At 35.2% G+C, this 22,664-nt stretch overlaps 1 protein-coding gene across 1 annotated transcript; it reads left to right on the forward strand.

Annotated features, from left to right (window-relative positions):
• The first annotated feature begins 299 nt into the window (after positions 1–299).
• Positions 300–21,350, forward strand: LOC123554761 (telomerase Cajal body protein 1-like). Its single transcript, XM_045345073.2, has 11 exons — positions 300–1,151; positions 2,369–2,470; positions 3,210–3,324; positions 3,709–3,797; positions 4,906–4,996; positions 6,569–6,701; positions 8,488–8,577; positions 9,614–9,732; positions 11,195–11,298; positions 13,206–13,358; positions 14,363–21,350. The coding sequence occupies exons 1-11, from the start codon at positions 1,135–1,137 to the stop codon at positions 14,502–14,504; spliced, it is 1,155 nt and encodes a 384-aa protein (XP_045201008.2). The 5' UTR covers positions 300–1,134; the 3' UTR covers positions 14,505–21,350.
• The last annotated feature ends 1,314 nt before the right edge of the window (positions 21,351–22,664 follow it).

Consider the following 22,664-nt stretch of genomic DNA (forward strand, 5'->3'; position numbering starts at 1 on the left):
CAGACTGTTTGCTGCCAATCATAAACCTCGAGTGGTGAGAACAATATCAGTTCACACTTATATACGCCGAAATATTTCACGAAATTCACGTGACAAAGAGCGCCCAAATATACTAGCATAAACTTCAGACCAAACTAGTACTGGGATAAACTACCAAGAAAAGTAATTTCGAAACGCGAATAATTTTATTTATATGAAACAAAGAAGGATTTGAATTACTGACCTTTAACCTATAATCTCTTTATGATACGGAATGGGAACGTACGATACGGATATTAGACAAATTAAAATGGCTGCGCCCAAGACGCATGATTGTTTTTGCAAGAAAAAACGAAATTAGCTCGATTAACTTAGACATTAGAGTTGCTTTTGAAGTCTTTGTCTCAAGATTGATTACCAGTGCTATAGTAAAAAGGTTGATAATGTCAGAAATTGTTGACGAATCGAGTAATGTAGAGTCTGTTGATCCCGAACGTGTGAGCATAATTCGGACAGTACCAGATGTAGAAGCAGAATCTGCCAGTACTACAGAAAACGATTTTACACAATCGCAAGAAAGATCCAGTACAACTGAAATTGACTGTGCATGTGGCACCAGTGGAGTGTCTTTTAATAGTGGTGTTTATTGTTGAACAAAGTGATCAAAATGCTGTTGGAGGACCTCCAAACAGTTCAGAAAGTCTGTCCTTGAATGACTATAAGGCGGCTACTATAAAACTTTTAGATGAAGTGACAGCAGATATTACTACAATTCCTGAGACAAGTTTGTCAGTAGAAGCTGAATCAGTGTCTACAAATGGAACAAACATAGATCTGTCTAAATCTGATTCTGTTGATATTGTTACAATAAACTCAGAAACAAGTTCAGATAATTCAAGATCATCTGCCAAAGATGATGTTGAAATTGCAGTTGATCTCACAAATGAAACAGATAGCGATGCTGGTGGTATACTTAAAGAAGCTCCAAAAGTGATCTCAGAAGAAGAATCTGTAAGTGTAGAACCTGATGCCAAGCGACTGAAGTTGGAAACTGAATCCATTGCAGTTGATCTCACAGAAGATTCTAACACCTCTGCAGACGTTGTTATTGTTGTTCCAGAGACAGATGAATGCACAACTGCAGCAAACACAGAAATGGGTGTTTTTCAAAGGTTTATAATTTTTTTGTGAAAGAAATAAGACAGTAATTGTAATTATACACAATTATAAGGAATAAATTACAAGTGCTTTTGTAGTTACCATCAGGATATATATTTAAAACATATGCATCTTGCAGTTTGAAGTACATATGAAGGCCTTCAGCCACTAAACACTCGAAACTGCACTATAATTTTTTTCAATCAAGATGCTAACTACAAAGCGTAATGGAGAAAATCAACATTCTTTGAGCTGATGCCAAAACTTTTTCACTCGCATTGTCATTTTTCAGTGGCATATATACATCTAATATCAGACTTGGTGGAAATGAACATGCTGAAAAATTTCAGCCCAGCTGAGAGTGAAAAGCTTTAATAATTGGCAGACATGATGAGATTCTATCTTGAAAAAAATGAAGATAAAATAAGACAAAGCAAATTGAATTACATTTCTTAATTCATGCTGTTAGCAAAATTAATTATACCTAGACAGTCTGTCCAATTTTACCCTATTTCAACATATGTTGAAGAATCATAAACATTGTTGAGTATCCTCTGATGAATGAGAATATAGGACTAAATAATCTATTTTCTGAAATAGTGCTTTCAAGTCTTAATATTATCAAATATTTCACTTAAAAACCTGTTTAAAAAGAAATGTCACATAACACAACTTTCAAACACTCTTGAGTTGGTTATTCACTGTGCAGAATAATTTGTCATAAATTTGTGCCATAAAGAAACTATTCTGCAAGAGATATTAACAAGCCCAGGCTTGTATAAACAAATGAGCATGATAACCTACCATTTGGTGCCATATGTGTGTGAAGAAACAGTTCTGTCATGTTTGATCTAAATTTTACAATAAAAGACATAATTATAAGAATCGAAATAATTTGTAGCAAAACCGTATTTTAACATTATCTATAATAAATTTATACAAAATAATGCCCCTTTTTCAGCTTAGTAGTTTTTGGTTAAGTTTTTGTATGTAAGCTGGTATCTCAGTATCCACTAACGGGAATGGATTGAAACTTCACACACTTGTGCACTGTCATGAGCTGATAAGCACTGTGCAGGTTCCATAACCCTGTTTGCATCTTTACAAAATTATGCCCTTTTTTGACTTCTGTATTCATTCAATTGACAAGGCTGTTGAATAGTCGAGCGTTGTTGTCCTCGGACAGCTCTTGTTTACTTTTGAAATAAAAGGATAATGACTTCTTTTTCAGGCAATCAGTTTTTGAGTTCAAAGGTCCTCCTAGACAGCTAACCGGAGCTTGGGAAAGTTTCAAAGACCCAGATAACAAAAACTATCTCAGAGGTTGTAAATGGTGGGTATTTTGGTTTCATGGCCTTTCTGATTATATAGCCGAATTATGCAGAGTATCTTTTCAAGGAAAATCATGATTTCGCTAAAATGTAATCTGAATTACTTAATGAAATTATTCTGATTTAATAATTTTGATATTTTTGAATTTGTTAGTTTCAAGTACCACATACAGAAGTTGCAAATTTGTGGTCTGTGTATGAAACATTCTTGTAGAACATTCATTTAATTGGATTTTTCTGATCTAGTAAATAAGGATATGGCAAGATTTTAAGCTAAACATCACATGAAGATCTATGTCAACTTCCGGTCTGAGTTTGGAGTTATCATCATATTCTAAAATGTGAATTCAGAGCAAAAAAACAACACATCAAGTTATGAAGGATGCCACTTGTTCTAGAAGAGATATGAAAGTAAATAAGGCCTAAACAATATACTGTTCATTTACTATTACATGCCCTGAAAATATTAAGGGTACGAGAGCTAGGTTTGCTTTTCTGTTCAAGGAAACATGTGATGAAAAATATTGGATTAGAGTACAAAATGTATTCAATTTATGCATGAAAGGAACACTTTATATTAAGAAGTTCCTGTGTGGTTCAGCAAAATGCAAAAGATAAAAAAAAAAGTGAATTGTGAGATGTAAGTGGTAAAAAGTGATAAAACTTTCTGGAGTTCACAACAACTTTTGTTGTTAATAATTTATGCTGAAATCCTAAGCTAAATCCGATTTTATTTTTTAGGGCACCAGATGGTTCATGCATTCTCACAAACAGTAATGACAACAAACTGAAAGTCTTCAATCTGCCAGATGAATTGTACTATGACGGGGGAGAAAACAAAATAATGGCAGAAATGGTAGACAAAACTCGACATATTCTTTTAGACAAAGAAATACACGTTATCAAAAATACATATACAGCAAAAAAAAAATTCGCCACTTTTTTATTTCTTTCGCCATTGGCGAATTGTAGCGAAAACCCTGTTCCTGTAAAATTTGTAACATTTTATATATTCATGTAGACTAACTTTCATAGATTTCATGATTGTGAAAGTCCAAAAACTTGAACCTGAGTAAACAAATAAATTTTCTTGATTTTGTTGATATATTAAAGTTTTTAATGTTGTTTTGGGTGCTTCTGGACTTACTGCCAAACATGTTGAGAGATAAATGAAACTTTAAAGGAAAGTTGTATTGTTGTTGTTTTAGTATTGCCTGTATAAATTTTTTTCATGTTTTAGACACCAGTTTTAAGTATGAAGGAAGCCGATACTGTGTATGATTTTTGCTGGTACCCACTGATGTCATCATCACAGCCAGAGACAGCATGGTAAATTTTTATATGATTTTAGCTGGTACCCAATCATATTATCCCTGCAGCCAGAGACTGCATGTTAAATTATTTTATATGATTTTAACTGGTACCCAGGTCTTCATCCCAGCCAGAGACTGCATGGTTAATTTTTATATGATTTTAACTGGTACCCAGGTCTTCATCCCAGCTGGAGACTACATGGTAAATTTTTTTATGATTGGAGTTGATATCCATTAACATATATTTAAAAAATAATTTATAGCAAAACAGTGTTTTAACACTTTTTATGCATGATGGGTGAAATTCTTTGTACAACGTATTACTGCCCGAGTGTATAAATAGTGTTAAAACACGGTTTTGCTATAAATTATTTCGATTCTAATATGCTCTTAATCTCAAACAGTAGCTAAAATATAGATGCGCTCTTTCTTAGTCGCAACAAAAACTTTGACGTCACCGCACGTTAACGTGACGTCATTCTAGCGTAAGAGTGTTTTAACAAAGACAAACATATTAGAATTAACAAATAATCAAGGCCTTCGAGTTGTTTATCATCTGATTTACCACGGTTCAGAGTTCAGATGCGTAGGAATTGAACCACGAGGGCGTTAGCCCAAGTGGTTTAAATACTGAAGCATCTGAACGATGAACCGTGGTAAATTAGACGATAAATCACAAGAAGGCCTTGATTGTTTTCATTCTGACATGCTCATTGATATATTTTAATAAATATTATACTGGACTTCATTTACGTGAGGAATAATGTATCGGACGTCATGCGGCAATTCGACGTTATACATTATAATTGACATCATAATGCTCTCTTACCGGTCTGCGCGTCAACCGTTGTTTATCGCAGAATATACAGAGCTTGATTTTCTTCTTTGTTTAACTGGAAATCAAATCCAGCCATATTAGAATATACATGGTAAATTATCGTTTATGATTTAAGTTGATATTTCCTATGCTTAAATCAGACATGCTACTTAGTACGGCAAAACGGAAGCTGTACAAAGATCTAATTGTTTACCTTTTGGATATATTATCTAATATAAGAATAGTTTGGCCCAGATAACAAAAATTTATACAACATGTGCCAAGAATTATGAATCTTTTTTTCCAGTCTTGCCGTAACCAGTAAAGATACACCTATCCATTTGTTTGATGCCTTTACTGGAGAACTAAGATGTAGCTACAGAGCCTACAATCACGTGGTGAGTGTTTCTACTAAAACCCTCAACTGGATAGAGTTCTGTACTACTGAATTCAGTAACATTTATAAGTGAGGTTTAAACTGTCACACAACACAAATACTGTTGAAATATGACATTAGCAATAAGATTTTTAAAATGTGAACATTGGAATTACACAAAATAAGAATTACATTTTTGTATAGTTTAGCTGTTAAATAAAGATTCACTTAAATTGTATATTAAGAAGGTATTAGTCCCTATTGTCAAAAAAAAAATCCCCGAGAATTTTATTACAACAGTTCATTAGCTAATATGATTATATTTTAGTTGTAATAGCAATCATGTTACTTTTTGTAAGATGTGATGGGGGATGGATCCCCGACCCCCGCACATCTATGACGGGGACAATAAATGGGTTACCTCGGTAGCCGAAATTAAAAAAAAAAAAGAAAAAAAGAAAAATATAAGAATTACGATAGCCTAGTGGTAGAGAGTCTGCTTTGACCGCAATTATTATAATTTATTATTTTAAGGACTTAGACTTCAGAACACTAACTATCCAATTTGCTGCAATTGTTTTAGCTTGACTATTCAAAGAATAAGTATTACACTCACTTAAATGTCAGCGTCTTCACCAGCATCTGGTTAAGTTAGATAGAAAATGGAAACACTTGTTCACTGTAACGATATATCTTTCAATACACAGGTCCCATAACAGATCAAAAAGTTATATGCTCCTTTTTTGACATAGCAATTTTTTGTATCTGATCTGTTTGAAATCATCAGTATGGTCAGAGGTGAAAGTTTTATGATTCAAAATTGTTGTTCTATTCATACTTGTTTATGTCTATGATTTCATTGTATTTACTTTTTTTTTTTTGACAAAAGCATTGTGGTCCTCCTATAGCTCTTTTTATAGAATATTTGAGCCACGCCATGAGAAAACCAACATAGTGGGTTTGCGACCAGCATGGATCCAGACCAGCCTGCCCATCCGCGCAGTCTGGTCAGGATCCATGCTGTTCGCTTTCAAAGTCTATTGCAATTAGAGAAACTGTTAGCGAACAGCATGGATCCTGAACAGACTGCGCGGATGCGCAGGCTGGTCTGGATCCATGCTGGTCGCAAACCCACTATGTTGGTTTTCTCATGGCACGGCTCATTTTTCTTGTCAGGACTTAAAATTTACCTAAATGTATGTATCTATAGATTAACTACGTGGCTGGGAAAGGTAAACAGTTTCATTACAGTATGTGCTTATTTAGAAATAACAGAGCAGAAAGAAATTCACACCTCAAACCTTGATGAGTATGTCCACTAGACATCAGTTACTGTAAAAGCGTATAATTTCGCTGTGTCAAAATTTCGTGAATTTGAAATTTTGAGCATGTTTGCAAGGTTTAATATTCCCGAAATTGTTAAAATTGTATTATACTTGAATTTATATAATGCTTATGGTGAATATTTACGCGAGGATTAATTTTCATGAGATGTAGGCCCTCGCGAATATAGCGAAAATTAAACCCTCACGAAAATTTCTGCTTTTACAGTATTGTGTAAAACAAGTTTAGATCGCATTTATTTCTTTACCAGGATGAAGTAGTTGCTGCGCACTGTGTGAAGTTCAGTCCTGACGGCAACAAGCTTTACTGTGGATTCAACAAAATGATTCGAGTATTTGATGTGACCAGACCTGGTAGAGATTTTGAAAGTAGACCTACTTTTGGTATGTTTTTTCTTGTAGACATTACAAGACCTACATTTCTTAAAGATTTTAGGACTCTAAAAATTAAATTTTTAGTGTAACACTGCTGGCCCGATTTTAAAATAATTTCACACAGATGGTCCTTGTGTGACCTTCTACCAAGATTGTTCAAATTACATTTGTATTGTGATTTGTTAAAAAACATTGGTGCCGCCATAGGGCGTGGTCACTTTTCCATATGTATATAGTAGAATTTTAGAAAATCTTTTTGTATGAAACTACTGGTCTGATTTTAAAATGATTTTACACAAAGTCGCCTTGTGTGACCTTCTACCAAGATCATTCAAATAATTCTGATTTGTCAAAAAAAACATGCGCGCCAGGGGGCGTGGTCACTTTTCCCTAGTATATAGTGGAAAATGTTCTTGTATGAAACTGCTGGCTTGATTTTAAAATAATTTTAACACAAATTGTTCAAATTAATTTGATTTGTCAAAAAACATGGCTGCCAGGGGGAGTTGTTGCTTTTCCCTATATGTATATAATGGAAACTTTAAAACAGCAGGCCCAATTTTGAAACAATTATACACAAAATTCAGGGTTCAAGCTAGCCCAGAAAAATTGGGAGAAGTAACCTCTCCCTCCAGTGAAAATAGAGAGAAGTTTTGTCAGAACATAGCTGCTGGGGTGTGTGGTTACATTCCTATATGTATGTAGTGGAAAACACACACACATACACATTACCTGCCCATATTTATTTAGTTGAAACTTTTAAAATGTTCTTGTCAGAAATCACTGGCACCATTTCAGTATAATTTCGTAGACATTTTACTTGCATAACCATCTACCTGAACTGTTCATACAAGCACTGTAACTCAGGTGAGTGATCTAGGGCCATCATGGCCGTCTTGTTTTGTAAACTGAAAACTTTGTTACTTAAACTTTACCAGAATGTAAAATAAGATGGACCATTGAATAACCATTGTGGTGTTCAATTTTTCTGCATGGTGACAGGTTCATTATCAGGTGATGAATGTAGATCAACATGGTTTTATAATGCTGTGAAAGAGACAATACAGGTTTACGTATGGCTGTGGATGGGCGGCAGGCCGCATCTTCAGAAGTTGTCTGCTCTCTTACTTAGCAGGTCTTATCCAGTGTTACCAAACTTGATCACAATATCTATGGGCAAAATATCATAGCTTGGCCAAGTTTGATAACCAACTGAATTAGCCAAGTTTCTTTGGAGTTATGACCCTTGAATGACTCAAAATTGCAAAAATTGCCAAGTTTGATAACCATTTGGATTATCTTTCTCTCTCTGGAGTTCTGGCCTTTGAATTAGTCAAATTTGAGGGAAAAAATGTAGTCTGCCTTCTTGTGGTTTTTGTCTATTATACTATGGTTAATCATTTAGATTCTTGAATGTGTCTGTCCTCTAAGTTTAATAGGTAGAGACAGATCTATGGAGCATGGGTTATAAGTTTGATCACTGGGCCAGTCATAAGGATTTGATAGAAGACATTGTTCTGCTTTTCATGTGGAGCAGTTTGCAATTGCTTGAGGAGAGTACAGAATCAAGGAACCCTAGTTACGTTGACATCCTGTTGTTACGTAACAGAAATACTATTGAAAAACAGTATTTAATGCCTTCACCAATCTTTCCCCCACCAGGCACTTTCTAAAAAAAAAGCAAAGCTAATTTGGATTAACCACATTTGGGATAAATTCCTGCATACCTGAACCACTTAAATTGTCTTGATTATTTAATAAGTAGCATGTATTTTCCATACCTTTGTCATTTCAGCGAAAGAGGGACAGAGAGGTATTATATCCTGTATAGACAGCAGTCCGACAGAGGATGGTCTTTATGCTGCAGGGTCGTATTCTAGAAGCGGTAAGTCTGGAATTTTGAATAAGGAACATAATGAATACCGTAAAAGCACACAATTTCGCGAAGTTGAAATTTTGAGTATATTCTCGAAATTTAATATTTGTGAAATTGTAAAAATGGTATCATACTTGAATTTGAGTTATACAAAATTAATGGTGAATATTTACGCGAGGATTAATTTTTCACGAGATGTAGGGCCTCGCTAATATAGCAAAAATTATCCCTCATGAAAATTACTGCTTTTACAGTACATTTTCAGAATTGTAAAATCATTTAATTTGTGAGCGAGAAATTTTGGTGATTTGAACAAAACAGCTATTTTGTAAATGATATGAATACATTGATTTCAACTTTTGAAGACTCAAACACACAAAATCTACCATAATAAGCACTTCATCAGTAGTAATGATTTTAGAGTAAATATGTTCTCAGTCCATTCCTTAGGTGAAATCTTTTTTCAGTGATTGCATTTTGAGTTCAGTGAATCATGTTGACTGCTAAGGTGAGGCATTTCTAAGAAGTTAACATCCAGCTAGCTTGCCAATGGATGATTTAGGCATCTTACATTGTCGTATACAGATAAAGATAAACATTTTATTTAAAGTCGGTTGTACATAGGAGATACATGCATGCCATATGCTTGGTATGCTGCCTATATATTGTAAAGCAAAGTTTGAATATTTTTTATGCACCTGAAGGTGGGCATATTTAATTCACACTGTCTGTCCATGTGTGTGTGCGTGCGTCTGTGTAAATTCTTGTCCGGGCTGTAACTTCAACATGCATAGGGAGATTTGAAAATTATTTGACACAAATGTTAACCATATTGAGAAGGTGTGCCGCGCTTATGACCCAGATCTCTCAGATCAAGGTCAAGGTCACAAAATGATGTTTGACTTTTTTATGTGTCCGCTTCGGGGGCAGAGGCTAGGAGATTTGGAGATTCAGAATAAGTCGTGTCCAGCATAAGAGTTAATAATTTCACAGTATTATTTGTGTACATAATCTGTTCATTTAGTCTTTTTTCCTTTGTAAACAGTTGCCTTATACAATGAGCCAGCAGGATCAATGGTGTGTATGTTTGAAGGCCAGCATGGTGGCGTAACGCAGGTCAAGTTCTCACCAGATGGTACTAAACTCTACAGTGGTGGCAGAAAGGTACAGTGATACTCACTTACTGTTTAGTTTAGCAAACCCGTAAGAGCGCTCTTTGTAAATTTCTTATTGTGAAAAAAACAGTCACATATGGTATATATAGAGAATATTAGGTTACTGTATTATGAATTTAAATTTATTAAGTGAGTTGGAGAAAATATAAAACTCGAGGGTCTGCCGAGACTTTTATTTTTTCGTAGACGAACTTAATAAATCTAAATTTATAAGACTGTAACCTAATGTTCTATTTATCCTACCTTCTGATCTAAAATCATTCTTTAATTAAAATTCAGAATTTACCACCAACTAGGTCCGAGTCTGCATTGCATAGAAATTTAAAAATTAATACGTCCCACCATTACACAAATAGGTCTTTAAATTCCAAAATATAAAATAAGAGCTGAAAAACAAAGGCTAACCTTATTTTGCTTTGTGCCCGACCTCCCTGTTCTGCTGAACATTAATGAATAATTTTAATTTGCTGCCAAGTGAAGTTTTGTCTGAAGTACAGTTGCAAGTCGAATTACCTGTCCTCACCAAGTAAACGATAGACTTGACTTATACACACGCCATAACGCCGCTTGACAGAACAAAATAGGCAAACCCTTTCCTCGATGATTTTACTCAATAACACTCCATTCCAAAATTTAAGTGCAAAAAGGTAAAATCCTGAACAAATGCTATACATGAGTCACTTTCGGTTTCTCTGAGCGTTTCCGTTATAAAAACTTTTTGTGGTAATTGCAAATACGGTATGCACAAGTACTTGTGACATGCCTAATAAAAGTGTGTTTATAAAAATACTTGCATAAATATGTCTGTTAGCAGTTATTCTCAAAGTCAAGATAGCATCGTTAAAAAAAATCCAAAAAGCAGTCCACCAAGCTGTATCAAGTCACTGACCTGATAAAGCAAAATTTATCATACCCCTTGATTTTTGCCTTTATTTTGCATGAAGGTAGGATAAATTATGTTATTCTAAAGTTTAAAGGCTCATAATGCCTATTATTTGAAATGTGGCTGCCACATTTTCCGTCATGAATACAAAAAAGCTTTTAATATGTTGTTAAATCCTATTTTCATTAAGTTTTTCTTTTAATTTTGTCAAAGGTTTGAATATTGACGAATATAGTAGAAAGTTTATCTGAATTTATTGTTTTTGGTTACCTCCCTTTATGGCTCTAACCGTAAAAGTTCATGTACAGTATTAAAAGTAGTGCTTTTGTGGCCATGTCATTGTGCATATCATCTATTTGTACAACTGTTTCAGCTGTTTTTAACATAAAATTTAAAACCTTATGGAACTTTAAAAAGATGAAAGTAGAAGTTTTTTACTAGTAACAAGACTTTGTGTTGTTTTCATGTATATTCCTGATATATAAAAGTATTTTTCATTGATATTACGATTCTATGTTGAGACATTAGGAATCGATGTTAAATGTATAGTTCATTTTTGTTTTTTCAGGACAATGAGATTCTATGTTGGGACATGAGAAATCCAGGACAAATTTTGTTCTCTCTTCTTCGAACTGTCATCACCAATCAAAGGATTTACTTTGACATCACCAGGTAATTTAATGATGTAAAAATTGTTACAGTATACAGTATTCATCTTGTCAGTAAAAAAAGATGAAGTTTCTTGTTTAACATAGGTAGTCATGGAAAGTCCCCACCTGGAATGGATGGAACATCTTATTTCTAGCTGAGCCCATGGCAGGAGTCATATTTACCTCCCCAGCATCAAGTGTCTAGGCAGATACAGCTGGAAACAGTACCAATTTAAGTAAATCACCCAGCACTGAACACTAGTCGGGATATCAGCTGCGACCGGGAATCGAACCGGACCGCTTGCGTTTTAGTCCAACCTGCTAACCACTGCGCCACTGATTCCCTTTATCTTTTTATTATACGCCCGAAGGGACGTATTATGTTATGACGCTGGTGTCCGTCTGTCCGTTAGCAATTTCATGTCCGCTCTGTAACGATGTGCAGAGCGCATGTTTTGGATGTCTCGCTTCAAGGTCAAGGTCACACTTAGGAGTCAAAGGTCATATCTGTTTGTTTTGTGTCCGCTCTGTAACTCTTGAACCCCTTGAAGGATATCAAAGAAACTTGACACAAATGTTAACCACACCAAGATGACATGCAGAGCGCATGTTCCGGATGACTCGCTTCAAGGTCAAGGTCACTGTTAGGGGTCAAAAGTCATATCAGTTTGTTTCTTGTCCGCTCTGTAACTCTTGAACTACTGGAAGGATTCAAAGAAACTTGGCAGAAATGTTCACCTCACTGAGACGTGCAGAGTGCATGTTCCGGATGACTTGCCTAAAGGTCAAGGTCACACTTAAGGGTCAAAGGTCATATATGACTTTGCTTTGCGTATATTGCGCTGCATTGCAGTGCTCTTGTTTTTATTTGGCAGATCTCTTTTTTGTTCACTTACAATAATTTTATTTTGAATTGCTTCCCTTTTATGTTACTATAAATAGCTTATTTTGAAACTTTTTTATTGTTGGCATAGGGAAAAACCTAGACCACTTTTCTGTGGTACAACATGGATCGTACCTCCAATTTTTTGGTGGTTTTTTTACATACCTATACCTGATAAGGATTTTTTTTTTAATTACTTCCCTTTTATGTTACTATAAATAGCTTATTTTGAAACTTCTTTATTGTTGGCCGTAGGGAAACACCTAGACCACTTTTCTGTGGTACAACATGGATGGTACCTCCAATTTTTAGGTGTATTTTTACATACCTGTTCCTGATAAGGATTTTTTTTTTGTGGACTTTGAATATTTTTTTTTGTGGACTAAGATTTGTTTTTTTTAGTGTTCCTTTTGTTGTTCCAGTCCTTTGGGCTACAACTGTCAAGTTCTTTAAATTTTGCTCCCGTCCTATGATGTAACCCTTCGGGCATATATTGCCCCGCTTTGCGGAGCTCTTGTTACTACTGAAAATGGTACTAAACTTTGTGGACAAGTATTTGCTTAACCGTTTCGAATAGAAGTTTTTATATCATGTATGACATAAATCTTAAGTTTGTAAACAAAAAATTTCATATGTAAGTAAATAGTAAATAAAGTAGAAATAAAGTGATTCAGTAACTCAGGAATTGCTAGGCAGTATTTATGTGTAGAACCAATTGGTCTGCAGGAGTCACACTGACTCTATACACATTTAAGCCACATTCAGTACAAGAGTAACAGTCTGAATTTTACACAAGAAAAATGCCAAACCAATGAGAAAATTTAAATTATTTTCATAAAATTGTCGCAAATGACTGATGGTGGTGAAAGGCAGATTGGTTCCTCATCTTTGGAAATGTGTGGAAAAGCTATGCACAGTGTTGATATTGCAGTAAAAAGATGATGTAGATAAACATGTATTATGTCTTTACCTTATAAGAATACAGTTTTGTGTATAGCAATATAAAGTCCTATTTTGTCACACAGTTGTGTTGTTTTCTATTTCAGTGATAGTAAATATTTAGTATCGGGATCTCATGATGGGACAGTTCTGGTCTGGGATACAAGCATTGCTCCTGTGCAGCTCAATATACACTCTGACCCCATCATTCAACCTGCAGTGGCTTTTGAGGGGCACAGTGACACAGTTAATGGAATCAGGTCAGTTAGAAATTCATGGTACATAGCTCAGTATACACTTTTGTCAGATCTTTAAAAGAAAGGTGAATTTAACTCAGTCTGTACATGCACAACAGCATGAATTTATGGTACAGCTAGTGTCACTGTAAACCAGATACTGTAAAAACATTTAATTTCATGGGCATGAAATTTTGTGGTTTTTGTCAAAATGGGAATTTCATGGGGATATGAATTCGTGGATTTCAACTTTTGAACATAAAATGAATGGGAATTTTACTTGTTCTTTGGGATTAAATTTCATGGATTGACACAACCACAAAATCCACGAAAACTAGTCCCCCACGAATATTAATGATTTCACAGTATTCACTTTGAATCATTTATCTGTCCACTGTTGGCTTAGGGACTCGAGACACACTGTGAATGAAATCAGTGATTTAAAGGTTAACTATATATTGTGCATTGTGTGAAGGAACCTTTGATACAAGCAGTTCTGCTGCACAGTTCCATGCACATTGATGACAGGATTCACTTCGCAGGGAACTTTGCTACCATCAGTTGAAAATGTCTATACACAGGAAAAAATGTCCAAGCATCCTTAGCTAAAATATGATACATGTATTGGAGATGAATTCCATTTTATTTTGATGTACAGTTTATATGATATTAGGAAAATTCCAGTTGGAGAGGTTTGTAAGACTTTATACAGAGGACTGAATGGAAAGCTGTCGTTATTCCTTTAATTTAGTTACTATAGTTTTATGGTCAGACTTGTTATTATCATGATGAAATAATGAAAAGCCAATTTGTTTCATGTAATCTAGAATTTTAACTAACAGATTGTCTGTCTGTCTGTCTGGTATTTAGACATACAGTCTGTCTATCTGTCTCTGAATTTTGCTCATTACAATATAATTTTTTGAAATAAAAGAAAAAATCAAAGTTTAAAATAAATCAGAAAATAATGCTTGAATTAAGCGTCAGTGCAAATGAAAAGAATTTGTTGTATTTGTTTTAAATTTCAGCTTACATCCAATGTTGCCAGTGATAGCAACAGCCTCTGGACAGAGACATTTCCGCTCGTTCAACAATGAAGATGATGTGATTGAGATTGATGAAACAAAGCCTGTTAAAATCGATAACAGTCTCCGGCTTTGGTGGACCTGAGATTATATTTGAGCCGCACCATGAGAAAACCGACATAGTGGCTTTGCGACCAGCATGGATCCAGACCGGCCTGCGCATCTGCACAGTCTGGCCAGGATCCATGTTGTTCACTAATGGTTTCTCTAATTGAAATAGGCTTTGAAAGCAAACGGCATGGATCCTGACCAGACTGCGCAGATGCGCAGGTTGGTCTGGATCCATGCTGGTCGCAAAGCCACTTTGTTGGTTTTCCCATGGCGCAGCTCATATTTAACTCCTGTTATTTACTCCAAACAACGATTTACTGTTGCTGTTTTTGTTTTGCTTGTTTTCATTTTGCTTGTTTCTGAAGGGGATAAAGAGCTAAGTTGATTATTATTTTGTTTGGAAACTTTTGTTTTTCTTTACTTTTGCCATAGGCAAAAAACTTTTAATAGTGAATCATCATGTTATTTCACAGGGAGATAAATAAGTGTTTTATTAACTAAAACAGCTGACCGATTTTAGATTTTAATTGCTGTACTGTTCAAAATATTTCTTATACATTTCAAAACACTCAAACTTATGTCTACCTGGTTACTTAAATCCAGAGAGTGTTAAATTTTCCATCAGAAAGTCAAAAGTTCAAATCCAAGTCTGCTCCAAATGCAGGAGGTAGCAGGTTCGCTCTCTGGCCACCTCGTATCAAAGGCCTGAAAAGTGGTGCTAGTACCTTCTTTGCTTTGTGCTCAGCATTAAGGATTAGTCAGCCCGGTGCCTTATTTTTATTTATGTTAATTTGTTAAATGTTTCATGCGAGAGTTTTCTAGCCTCACCAAAATATCTGTTTTTACAGTATAGCATATAACTTTGTTCACTTCTTATAAATAATCTATGTGTTTGTCATTTCTTACATTTATTGTCTTTTTCATGACATTTATCATGAAAATTTTAGACATTTCCTATTCATAAACATTCTTTTACAGTTAAACTTCTCATATGAAATAAAAAACATCATTTTTGTTAATAGTTACTCTCAAATTGTTCTTGGAGAGGCACCTGGAGACTCCTACAATTAAAGCTTTGAAATTTGCCATTAGACATAAATCATTTTGTTGTGACCCAATACCCAAAAAAAGAGCATTACATATTTGCAAGTCAGTAACTTTCAGATGTTGATTACTGTGAAACCATTCAATTTCTTGGGCTCTAAAGTTTTGTGGTTTTAGCAAACGTGATTATTTTGTGGAGATAAGAATTTGCTGATTTCAATTTCCAAAGATCAAATGCTTAGAGAAAATATTTGTGTATATGGATATTTTTTTCATGGATTAACCCAGCCAAAAAGTCCACAACAATTAGTGCCACACTAATATTAACCTTTAGCTTGCTGGCGGCAATTGATTTTGCCTTTGCGACCAGTGCAGACCAAGATCAGCCTGCACATCTGTGCAATCTGATCATGGTCTGCACTGTTCGCTATTCAGTCAGAAAATTTTCAGTGAACACCCCTTCGAATAATAAATGGTATTGCCCAAATTGAATGATGGACCAGTCTATTTTAGAAATTTAGCAGGGTAAGGGTTAATGATTCAGCAGTATTTTTACTTCCAATCTGCATGGCAGACTTAAGGAAATGTTTGTATTGTCGTTTGTCAGTGCTTATAATGTATGTAATACTTATTGTGCATTTGCCAGTGATGTGTTCAGACTTTTTAGGAAATAGATGTCTGACTGTTGTTTGAATTACTGTCCAAGTGGCAGGATATATTTGTCAATCATGGAATTATGAATCTGTTTACTATAATAGGGTTATTATAACAGTAGCTTGATCTGGGATGCAGTATTCGGCTCGAGTGGATTTTGCCAGATCGGATCTCACGAGGCGCGCAAGCGCCGAGTGTGATCCGACCTGGCAAAATCCACGAGAGCCGAATACAGAGTCCCAGATCTAGCTACTGTTATAATGACCCTTTTATTATATACCTTCACTATTTTGATTCTTGTTTTGTTCTTGAACGAAATCGTCAAAGTTAATCGATATTAAATGGAACTTACTGAAGTTTTTATGTGTGCTATTTATAGAAATGTGTCGGGTCATGCATATTAATGAAAATAGTCCGGCAGCATACAATACGGAAGGTACAATACGGAATTTAAAAGGTACAATACGGAATTTTTGTCTGTCTGTTCATATTTAATTGTGAAATACAAGCTGATTTTTTACAGAATTTATATAGGTATATAATAAAATTTATTATACCGTATAAGTAGACATATTTGTGGGTCAAAAAGTTTGCCAATTGCCCATTCCAAACATTTTGCTACGGAAATATTTGTGAATCGCTGAAAACTGCCAAATTTGTTTTACTTTACTTTACTACAAATACGTGTATTGGTGAATGTGAAATTATTTTGGCTGATATTTTTGTGGATTTCTTGAATTCCTGAAATTCGCAAACCTTTCCACATTATGAACATTTCCACTTATGAGTAAGCTTGTTTCATGAATGTTTGTTGTTAAAGAAAATCATTCGAGGACCAAGTTTAAATTTGCTTTAAAACAGTTTTCATCACATTCCAGTGTCATTTTTTTTCTGTAAATGTGTATTATAGGCCATTTTCCATATTGAATGTTATATTGCTATGAAGATATACAGTCAGCTGTAATTGTAAAGGGCATAGGACTATAGATTAGACAAGGGTTTTCTTTTTAAAATGGATTAGGTCAGTGACCTTGATCATTGATATATACAGGTGGTGTCCATGGTTATTTTACTATTAAAAGCATGATAGAGAGAAGGCAGTTTCATACTTGTATGTGTACATGTAGGTTTTCATTTTTTAGCTCAACTTTTCTAAGAAAAAGTAGAGCTGTTGCACTCACCGTAGGTGTGACTGTTTGTTAAAGTTTTTGATGAATTCAAATATCTCTGTTACTATCAAAGCTTTTGAATTGAAACTTAAAATGGTTACTTACTATCAAGGTCTACACCAGGAGAAATAATCCTCACAACTCTGATTTGAATATTGACAGAATTATGCCCCTTTTTAACTTAGAATTTCTTGGTTAAAAATTTATAAAGTTTTTATTGGCAAAGCTTTAATTCAGAGTCAAGCACTGAGAAAAGTTGAGTGTGCCGTCTTACAGACAGCTCTTGTTTATTTGAACAAGCTATAGTGAGGTTACCAAATTCAGAGCATTGCAATGCAATAGTGTATATTTTTGTTGCTTTTTATTGCTAAGTGTGAAAGTGATGTCATAAATATATTATGTAAATGTAAAGATTGACAATTTGGCTATATTCACATGAATAAGGTTTGTAAATAGTGGGTGGAAGAATTTGAAATTGTTTCAAATACATGTTCTGTAAAAGCACATATTTTTGCTGGGTCAAAATTTTGCGAATTTGAAATTTTGAGTATGTTTGTGAGATTTAATGTTCACGAAATTGTATAAATGGTATCCTACTTGAATTTGAATTATACTATTGGTGAATATTTATGTGAGGATTAATTTTCGCAAGATGTAGGACCTCAAGAATATAGCGAAAATTAAACCAACACTAAAATTTCTGCGTTTACAATACAAAAATGTGTAATGTAACGTTTTGCATGTATGCAGAATACTTTTATTTTCTGGTATGGGAATTTGTTGTATTTTACCAGTTTTTGGAGGAATACAAGTCTTGATCTGAAACTTTACAGCACTTTTCCAGATCATAAAAAAGAGATTTTTTTTTTATATCAGGAAATTATTGCTAAAAGAAGGCTTTGAAAGTAAGTAATTGACATATTATATGTTATGGAAACACATGAGAATTAAATTAAGTTGTTTTTCATATCTTTTCCATTCAAAATTGAAAGGGGTTTGTAACATGGTACTATAGGTAAACTGCCTTAATTATAAAGCTTTATATTTAGTGATCATTAATTATGTCTCCCCCAGGAGACATATTGTTTTTGCCCTGTCCGTCCTTCCGTCCGTCCGTCCGTACGTCACACTTCATTTCCGAGCAATAACTGGAGAACCATTTGACCTAGAACCTTCAAACTTCATAGGGTTGTAGGGCTGCTGGAGTAGACGACCCCTATTGTTTTTGGGGTCACTCCATCAAAGGTCAAGGTCACAGGGGCCTGAACATTGAAAACCATTTCCAATCAATAACTAGAGAACCACTTGACCCAGAATGTTGAAACTTCATAGGATGATTGATCATGAAGAGTAGATGAGCCCTATTGATTTTGGGGTCACTCTGTCAAAGGTCAAGGTCACAGGGGCCTGAACATTGAAAACCATTTCCGATCAATAACTAGAGAACCACTTGACCCAGAATGTTGAAACTTCATAGGATGATTGGTCATGAAGAGTAGATGACCCCTATTGATTTTGGGGTCACTCCGTCAAAGGTCAAGGTCACAGGGGCCTGAACATTGAAAACCATTTCCAATCAATAACTAGAGAACCACCTGACCCAAAATGTTGTAACTTGATAGGATGATTGTTCATAAAGAGAAGACGACCCCTATTGTTTTTGGGGTCACTCTGTGAAAGGTCAAGGTCACAGGGGCCTGAACATTGAAAACCATTTCTGATCAATAACTAGAGAACCACTTGACCCAGAATGTTGAAACTTCATAGGATGATTGTACATGCAAAGTAGATGACCCCTATCCATTTTGGGGTCACTCCATTAAAGGTCAAGGTCACGGAGGCCTGAACATTGAAAACCATTTCCGGTCAGTAACTTGAGAACCACTTGACCCAGAATGTTGAAACTTAATAGGATGATTGGTCATAAAGAGTAGATGACCCCTAACGATTTTGGGGTCACTCTGTGAAAGGTCAAGGTCACAGGGGCCTGAACATTGAAAACCATTTCCGGTCAGTAACTTGAGAACCACTTGACCCAGAATGATGAAACTTCGTAGGATGATTGGTCATGCAGAGTAAATGACCCTTATTGTTTTTGGGGTCACTCCGTTAAAGGTCAAGGTCACAGGGGCCTGAACATTGATAACCAGTTCCGATCAATAACTTGAGAACCACTTGACCCAGAATGTTGAAACTTCATAGGATGATTGAACATGCAGAGTAGATGACCCCTATAGATTTTGGGGTCAGTCTAATAAAGGTCAAGGTCACAGTGGCCTGTTCATGTTAAATCATTTTTTTGGAAATAACTTGAGAACCACTTGACCTACAATGTTGAAACTTCATAGGATGATTGGACATGCAGAGTAGATGACCCCTATTAATTTTGAGGTCACTTGAACAAAGGTCAAGGTCACAGGAGCCTGAACAGTGACTTGAGAACCACTAGGCCACTAGTGTTGAAATTTAGCGGGATGACTGGACATGCCAAGTAGATGATCCCTATTGCAGCCAACCATCAGTGTCTCTTTGACTTTCGCTCCTGACCCCTATTGACTTCGTGCCTATAGGACTTTGCATTGGGGGAGACATGCGCTTTTTTACAAAAGCATTTTCTAGTTATGTATTCCTTTTTGGTGTAATGGTTAAGAACACAGGAAAGTTTTTATTGCAACAGCACCCTGAGTTCCATTGCCGACTCTGGCATGATCTTTCTTCATTTCACATTTTTTAAGATAGTTTAGAAACAAAAGCTCATGTTTTAATGTGCATGATATGACAAAACTTCAGTTTTAAAGCAAGATCATTTTAGCCAAGTTTGGAGTCCAGTCTTTTAAGATGAAATAGTTCTTTTAAGGTCCATTTAGTGACGGAAACTGTTTTTTCATGTTGGTTTCTTTTTATATTAAATGTTGACATAAAAATGTAAAAGTTAGGAATACCGACATTTAAATTTTCAGAATTTATTAACTGGTCAATTTTGATGTGTTTTTTTTTTTTCATTGTAGATTTTAGCCATTTAATTTTTCAGAATTTGGTTTGAAAGTTTAGTGTCATTTGATATTTGATTCTTATCAAACGTTAAAGATATTTAAGTGTGCATAAAAGCAATAGTTTCATTACAAAATTTGGAAGTTGTCATGGTGAACTATTATAAATAAATACCATACATACATTTTATATGAGAGTTCTTTCTGAACATACAAAACTTTAAAACTCTGACAATCCATCATCTGATATCAGTGCAATAATTGTGCCCTTATACTAATTTTCTCAGTATAATTGTATATATCATAATTATGTAGATAATGTTTATTTTATGTAAAAAAAACAACCAAAAAACAAGTAGAGATATAGATTCTATATCATTGAAACAGGAAAAAAAATTTTTCTCAGATTTCTCAACGTAGATTCAGGCTAATCAAGCGTGCTTCATGTCACTATCAGGCTTTTAAGGTAGTGGACCTGCTATGATATTTGGCAATTTCTATGTAATTAAGGTTCTCCTCAAGTTTTTCTGCACTCTTCGGACGTACAAGCCCAAGGCTTCACATAACAGCTAGAAAATGCTGAAATCGCATATGGAGAACATGTAACTGAATATGGAAGTTGTCTAGTGCCACTGCAGATCCCTTGCTTGGTTCTACATATTAACCTTTACCCTGCTAAATTTTAAAAATGGGCTGGTCCATCATTCAATTTGGGCAATACCATTTAATATTTGAAGGGGTGTTCACTGGAAATTTATTGTCTGAATAGTGAACAGTGCAGATCATGATCAGCCTACAGGAAAGTGCAGGCTGATCTTGGTCTGCACTGGTCGCAAAGGTGGAATCACTTGCTGCCAGCTGGCTAAAGGTTAACACATGCCTGTCATCATGTACTGTATAAAATTCTCTTGGGTTTCACTATGTTGTTAACATTTTGACTTTGTGCAGCAGTTTTGCATTTATTGTTAGACTGTGATACTCACAAATCATGAAATAAAGTATATATTTTTTTCTTGTTTATTCTCTGCTTGTGACCTACTTCTTACTGGTATCAGTGACCTATCAGGAGAACATTAGACATAATCAGGTTTTAGCTCACCTGTCAGTGAGCTAGTGACAAGATGAGCTTTTGTGATCGTACACTGTACGTCTGTCCGTCCGCAATTCCTTCTGAACACGATAGAGACCCCATTTTGTAATCGATTTTAATCAGACTTGCACACAACTTGTATTGGCATAATATCTTGGTTGTTTTCGAAAACTGGATAGATCCCATTATGGGGTCCAGAGTTATGGCCTGTAAAAGGGCCAAAGTTTGCCATTTTGGCTTGTGAATACAATAGAGACCACATTTTGCAATAGATTTTAAGCAAACTTGCACACAACTTATATTGCCATAATATCTCGGTTGCCTCCGAAAACTGGCCAGATCCCGTCAAGGGTTCCAGAGTTATGACCCCTTAAAGTTCAAAATTTGCTATTTTGGCTTTTGTAGCCTTATAGAGACTTCATTTATGGTTTGATTTGATACAAACTTGCAAAATATCTTAAACAACAATAGATCTTGGATTCCATGATGAATCCTTCAGATCCAATCATAGGTCCGGAGTTGCGGCCCTTGATTGACCCTTGAAAGAGCCAAAGTTTGTTAATTTTTACCTTGTGAACATGATAAAAGTGACATTTTAAATTCGATTTTAAACAGACTTACACACACCTTGGTCCCTTTCGAAAACCGGCTAGATTCCACCATGGGTTCTAGAGTTACTGTCCCAGAAAGGGGCAAAATGTTTATCTTGATGATCTCTAGGCCAAGTTAGAAACTGGGTCATGTGGGGTGAAAAACTAGGTTACCAGGTCAAATCAAAGGAAAAGCTTGTTAACACCCTAGAGGCCACATTTATGACCCTATCTTCATGAAACTTGGTGAGAATGTTTATCTTGATGATTTCTTTGCCAAGCTCAAAACTGGGTCATATGGGGTCAAAAACTAAGTCACCCGGTCAAATCAAAGGAAAAGTTTGTCAACACTCTTGAGGCCACATTTATGACCCTATCTTCATGAAACCTGGTCAGAATGTTTATCTTGATGACTGGGTCATGTGGGGTCAAAAACAAGGTCACCTGCTCAAACCAAATGAAAAACTTGTTATAGAGGCCATATTTTATGACCCTATCATCATAAAACTTTGTATGACTGTTTATCTTGATGATTCCTAGGCCATGTTAGAAATTGGAACATGTGGGGTCAAAAATTAGCTCACCACTCGAATCAAAAGAAAAACTGGTTAACACTGTAAAGGCCAATTTATGACCCTGTCTTCATGAAACTTGGTC

The sequence above is a fragment of the Mercenaria mercenaria genome, chromosome 7 (genome assembly GCF_021730395.1).
Source record: "Mercenaria mercenaria strain notata chromosome 7, MADL_Memer_1, whole genome shotgun sequence".
NCBI classification, from domain to species: domain Eukaryota; kingdom Metazoa; phylum Mollusca; class Bivalvia; order Venerida; family Veneridae; genus Mercenaria; species Mercenaria mercenaria.